General features: G+C 35.4%; 1 protein-coding gene across 1 annotated transcript; it reads right to left on the bottom strand.

The window, feature by feature from the left end:
• Window positions 1–1,789: 1,789 nt before the first annotated feature.
• Window positions 1,790–3,668, bottom strand: LOC119536488 (solute carrier family 25 member 46-like). The gene has a single exon (XM_037839303.1). It carries the CDS (start codon window positions 3,599–3,601, stop codon window positions 2,339–2,341), a length of 1,263 nt encoding a protein of 420 aa, XP_037695231.1. The 5' UTR covers window positions 3,602–3,668; the 3' UTR covers window positions 1,790–2,338.
• Between the last annotated feature and the right edge of the window lie 3,084 nt (window positions 3,669–6,752).

Here is a 6,752-nt window from a genome sequence, read left to right as displayed (position 1 = left end):
AAGAAACAAAATAGTCATTTTAGAAAGAGGAAGAGTGTCTCCAACAGTAATTTCTACTTATTCCTTTCTAAATTCAGTTAAGCATATTTTGCCAGCATTTAAATGCTTGAATTTTAAAAATATTTATGTTCAACAAAATTTGAAAGGCATTAAAAATTAGTATTTTACTTATCACTTTTGATTTTAGTTTTAATGTTAATTTGTATTCTCTTTCTCCAAAAAGACAGAAAATAAGACCAAACTTACTTATTTGTGTGTGATTCAGCCTATCAGTCTTGTAATTATTCCATAAAGAAACAAATGTATATAACTGTATTTTCACCCTGACTTAAAAAAAAATCTCAAAATAGCCAGTTTTTAGTTTGATAAAGAATCCTGCAGATTTTCACCAGTAACTGCTTGATTCCATTCAGATTCTATTCTTCTAGCAAGTCAATTAACTTGAAATTTTCTGAAGTTTACTCTCCTCTGAAACCACCTTCTTTGATTATAATAAGAATGAAAGGTTTTTTGAAAGTTGGACATATTATAAACATCTAAATATTACTTAGTTCAAAATCAAGGAGAGCAATTTAAATGCATAGGTTGAACAAAGTAAATCATAAATTAAAAGATTAATACAAAAATACATGTGCTTATTGGTGTTTAATTTTATTTTCCCCACTTGATGGAACTGAAAAATGGAAAACTTCTGTGCTTCAGCAATTTAAAATAAACACATTTGCAAGACAAACACATTTGAAACATATACTGTTTCACACTTTTTTTCTGGATATCTTTTTGTTGTTGTTGTTCTAACAGTGTTAATCACAAAAAGTAACCATTCATCTGACATTTAGCAAGTAAAATAAATTTCAGTTTGTATGTATTCTAGTTTGGACAAATTAGTGCAAAGTTAATGCATTTTAGCGTGCTAAAAAGTCCACAGTAAAACTGTGATCACCCACACGAGGAAATGAAACTTTGCAATATTTAATGATGGATCAAATGCGTATCATTTTACTATGCAAAAAGCCTAACCTTCAAATTAAATTTAGGAATAGACAGAATTTTTATTAAACTGATTCAGCATTTTTTTTGCTTATTTGTTGAAATGCATGTTTTTTCCTCATGGAATCCATAAAGAACAAGGACCAAACTCCCTTTAAGGTTTGTATCTTTTCTTCAGTATTCATTCACATGAGTTTAAATAAAAGGTAATAAAGACAAACTTGCTTTTTCCTTTATGTATATCTAGTTCAGAGAACTAAACTTTAAGCAAAAAACTGAAAGAAAATTGAAAATTGGAGCCATTATTAATGATGAATATATGGAAGGCAAGAGCCACAAACTCCAAGGTGAATTTTAATTTTGTCTCCTTTAACACAAGTCATTCAGAAATGAAAGGCAAGTGAGGTTCCTTTTAGTACACAATTTGTAAATGTGGAAACAGTAATAGTTGTCATGATTATTTTATATTCTCTCTCTCAAGAGTGGTTCTAAAAATAGCCTGATAGTTCACATGACGAAGCAAACTGAACGTTTTAAATGTCTGAAAAATTTTAAATTGCTGGCACTGAAACACTGGGTTTGCATATTGGTAAGTATGCTATGTTCAATTTAAATCTTTTGGGTACCTTTGCTTTTAATGTTTTATTCTTGGTGATATTCAAGCAGAAAGTGCACGGCTTCATTTTATGCAATAAGCTGATATAAGATAAGAGAATCTGTAGGGATGAAGGAAATACCAAGTTATATGTGTGTATATATATAAATAGCTTTATATAATACATACATAGCCATTAAAATAGTTATTTATGGGCAATGCTATTTAAAACTCTTAAGTTCCCACTTACAGATTGTCAAATCTAATCCTTCCACTCTTTTTCCTTGATGACATAATTAATTTGCTTAAAGGTAGACTATGACCTGCTGATATTGTACACTGTATTTACGATGCTATACAAATATCAGTCCAGAAGGTGATATAAATATGTAATAAATATTAAAGTCAGATCGAAGAGATTCAGCTCTATGCAATTTTGTTTTATATTTGATAACAAAGTTTTGCTTCAGCCCAGGATATTTATTTTTCAGTTCAGCATGAGTGCTACAAAAGCTAGAATTTAATTTGTATGAGTATTATTTTTGGTGAGTTTTCAAATTTGGAATAATTTGATCCAAAATATATACCCACACCTTAAAAAATGAAGAGTATTAATATAATCAGCATGGGCTTTTTCTACCAGTTTTACTTTCTGATTAATTTTTTCTAGTATTTCACATTTTTTTCTTCATGATTTCATAGCAAAGTATCCAGATTATGCTTTCAGGATTGACTAGTGATGGAACCTAAACCTCAAAAGCTATTTTGAAGAAGGGTAGAGTAAATAATTTTGGTAATCTGTAAAACAACCGCATGCAGTGTGTACTGTATTATAACAGCACCAAACCCTTTATAAAAGCCAAGCACTCCTTCCTCCTGCCTGATTGTATTGATACAGTCTCTCATTCCCTCATACTGTGTATTAATTGGAAGCACTTCATAGCCCAGGTCTGTATTGTCAATTATTGTGCGTGTTCCTTGAATGTGAAGGCGGTGCAAAACTGTTTCCAATGGGTAAAGTATAACGTCAGAGCAAAGACTGGCAGCAAAGTTAGCAATTAGTTCAGGAAAATAAGCATCCAACATATTCTGCATAGGGCTAGTGCTCTCAGCTAGGTGGCTATTATAAGTCTTTCTCTTTAGAATTACTAGGACAAACTTCTGAATGATTGAGCTGATTATGTAATGAAGAACTCCGTGCAGCACCGTAGGGAAGATCAAGGAAAGAAGCGGAAGTAGTCGTTTGCTATGAGGCACTCCCATGCCTATCACTCTTCCAATTCCTTCTTTAACACATTCCAAAATTCCAGTATTATCTCGAATTATCTCACTCTGTACTGTCTCAATTAGGCTTGCTGAATAAAAAGGCATTGCCACCACATAAGTTAGGGATTTCAATAGAAGGTGTTCTCCTATTTGTTTAGGATTCCATTTGTGTGAAATCTCCCTCGGCAAAGGTGTGAATTCACTGATTAATCCTTCTGCTCCAAGTGTGACTCCCTGGACAATAAATGTACTACCCATTCCTTTCCAAAGGGCTCTTGGTCCCTGAGTTTTGTTAAAGCTGTGCATAATATTGATGACTGTAAATGGAGTGAGATGATAATTCCGGGCATGATAATTAACCTGGCATTGGCGGCGTAGAACAATGCAAGGATGAGCCAATACATTTTCTGTAAAGAGACTTGCAAGTCCAATACCAAATCCAGCAAATCTATTCAACTGTTCGCTGCTCTGTCCCCGCACGCTGCCGCCTCCGCCACCGGGAAAGAATTCCTCTACTGGCCCCTCGAGCGGGGTAGAGGCGACCGGAGCGGGGTAGGGCGGGCTCTTCTCGCCCCAGTGCAGGTTGCGACTGCCCGGGATATGCGGAGGAGTGGTCACCCAGTGGCTCAGGTCCGACGAAGTGCTGAAGGACCTTGCAGGGAAAGCGCCGCTGCCTCCAAATCCCTGCTCGTCCCGGGCGCCACCCCGGTAGCCCAAGCCATCAAATCCGTCCGGGCGTCGCGGATGCATCGCAGCCGGGACAGAATGAGGCGAGCCCTCCCGGGGCCCAACACCACCGGGATCACGGCGACCTCGAGCCGCACCAACTGTTACCACTCTTGCCTTGCTCATTTTGCCCCCATCACCCAGGCTTTCTTTTTGCTCCTTGAATATGCCAGCCTTGTTTCTTCCTCAGGGCCTTTTCATTTGGTTTTCCCTTTGCCTGGAATAATCTATACCTAGTCCTTTGTATGGCTTATTTCCTTACTTTATTTGCCTCTCTTCTTAAATTTCTATGACTCAAGAAAAATGGGGATAAAAACTAAATGACAAATAGGGTGGGATGGGGGGATGGTTTGGGTGTTCTTCTTTTACTTTTATTTTTTACTCTTATTCTGATTCTTTCTGATGTAAGTAAAATGTTCAGAAATAGATTGTAGTGATGAATGCATAACTATATGAACATACTGTGAACAGTTGATTGTATACCATGGATGATTATATGGTATGTGAATGTATTTCCATAAAACTGAATTAAAAAAAAAATTCTATGACTCAGAAAAGACTTTGTTGGGCACGCTATCTAAAATGGCAAATACTCTATAGAAAATGCTGTGGAAACCCACCCATAACTTCTCGCTCCACCTAAAAGTCTCCTGGAACCTTGGTGGATGGTTTCCTGTACACATAGTTTGTTACTTCAAACATCTATATCTCTCTGTGGAAAGGTTCTTTCAGGCTGTAAGAATTTTCTTGGCCTGTGGGTGGAGTGCGCTGAAAGTCTCAAGGAGTTAATGCCCCAAGGAGCAACCCTCAACCAATCAACTGGGATTGATCTCCAGTTGCCTACAATATAACTCACTCATCAAGGCATTCTTGTTTGGCTTTTCTCCCTTCTCTGTCTCACTTTACCACTCCCTCACCTTGCTTTCTAGGGCTATCTACAGAATAAATTACTTGTACTCAAATCCCTGTCTCAAGGTCTCCTTTTGATGAAACCCAAATAAGACACAATAGCTCATAATTCATGAGGATAATGACTGTCATATTCACTGCTTTATCTTCTGTGCCTTAAAACGTGCCTGGTCCTTGGTAAAATTAACACTAAATCATTATTGAATGAATGAATGAATGAATAAAGAATAGGGGCAAAATAATCTCATTATATACTCCCTTCTTTTGAATGATTTACCCCAAATTTAGGAAAAGGCAATAAAAATGGGTGGCATAACCTAACTTCAATGTTTCCAATTTAGTATCTTTGGCATGTTAATTTCTTACTACCATTATTTTAGTACAATATTTCTTGATTGTATACTGAGTGTCAAATATTATATTAGGGTATTTACAAATGTTATCTGCTTTAGTAATTTTGTAACTTCTCTGTAAAGTAGGTTTTATTATTCATAGGCTACAGATGTGGAAATTAAGGTTTATCCAAGATTACAGAGTTTGTATGTGGTGCAGTCAAGGTTTAAACCTGGGTGTGTCTGATTTGAAAGCCTACACTTTTCTTCATATATCCTACAGCTTTGACAGGTAATATGATGATAACTTATAACTTTATTTTAGTTTTTTGTTAAGCCAATTTTAAGTTTAAAGTGCCCAAATGCAAAAGAGAGAATGTATGTCAGGTCCCAGAAGCTTTCTCCAAGCACAGGAAATAACTGCTACAAGGAAAATTCAATGAATTAGTGTTTCATATATGGAGGTAAAACAGAATGAATTTTTATGCTTGGGTTGATGCTCTATTGCTCTTATAGGAAAGTAAAAAGAAAGGAAAATAACTGCTAAGCTGGGGATGTTGCAACTGATTCTGATGCTGTTCTCGTTAAAATCCTATAACATGACAGTGTCAAATGTGTCTAGTTAATACATTTGTGATGGCAGAATAATTGGGAAAAATTTATATTACTTGTGGAATCAAGGCAAAGTGCTCCCAATTTCACTTTTAATGTGAAACTTGCTTCTAGCAAATAATTTTAAACTTTAAATATGACAGGAAATTGTTCTCTTTTTTTCTTTCTAATTAAAATGGGGTATTTATTTCAATCTGGATTTAAGGGATAAAAATGATATGTTCAAATAAACAATACTTTCTTTTCATAGTGAACAATCTTAAAAGGGAATGCAAAAGAGATCTAAATGGAATTTCTGATTTCCCTATTAACCATCTGATTCTAAGTTAATAGAAGACAAAGGTGTCTTTTGTATCCCAAGCAAACAGAGATTTTGATAAAGAAACCAAAGAAATTCAGTATCATTCTTGTTGTCCTTGTCTGGGGGAGCAGTACAGAAGGGCTGAAAGGGACATTGGACCAGAAACCAGAGAACTATGGCTGGATCAGGATTGCCATTATTAAAAAGTATAATCTTAAACAAGACTTCTAACATTTCTCTGTCTTGGTTCCTTGTCCTAAGATTGAACTGGATGCTTTTTATGGACCCTTCCATTTTTAACATTCTGTGACTAAGACTATGTGTTAGAAATGCATTAGATTGATGGATGATTTTAGTGGTGTAACTTAGGGAAAGTTAACACCCTGAAAATATTCTTGACTGATGTGAGGCAGCATGATCCGATAGAACAATCCATGAAATTTGAAATTGGAGGTATTATTTTAATTTTGATTCTGCCATTCTAATGCCCTGTGTGAAAAGACAACAGACTTTGGATTTAGGAAATCAATTAAAATCCAAGCTCTGCCACTTACCAGATGTTGGTGAATTCATTTCTGATCCTCAATCTCCTCATCTCTAGAATGGAGATGATAATGCACATCCTATCTCGTACTTCAATGTTATATGAGTATTGTAAGATGACATTTTTAAAGCATTTTGTGGAAGGGAAAATTACTATACTGATATAGGTATCGGTAGTTATTAAAAAGAATAAGGTAGGAATAAAAATAAAGCCTTTTCAGGATGCTTTTCAAAGGTGGTTTAAGCCCAAGAACCAATATGAACACTGACAAGGTTTGTCATTTCTCTAATATTGGGGAGAGGACTACACAGAAATGTAATTTACTCCTCCTTATGAAAAGATGACTTGCTGTTGTATGGGGTTCAAAGGGAAAATGAAAATCTTCAAAATGCTTGAAAAAATACACTGATAGAGAAAACTACATAGACTTATGAAAAAACTTTGTTGAGCAACTATAATGTGTTATACACTGTGCCA

Source organism: Choloepus didactylus, chromosome 6 (genome assembly GCF_015220235.1).
Source record: "Choloepus didactylus isolate mChoDid1 chromosome 6, mChoDid1.pri, whole genome shotgun sequence".
In the NCBI taxonomy this organism is placed as follows: Eukaryota; Metazoa; Chordata; class Mammalia; order Pilosa; family Megalonychidae; genus Choloepus; species Choloepus didactylus.
Note: the sequence above shows the minus strand (reverse complement) of the source record. Positions and strands in the feature narration are given on the sequence as shown.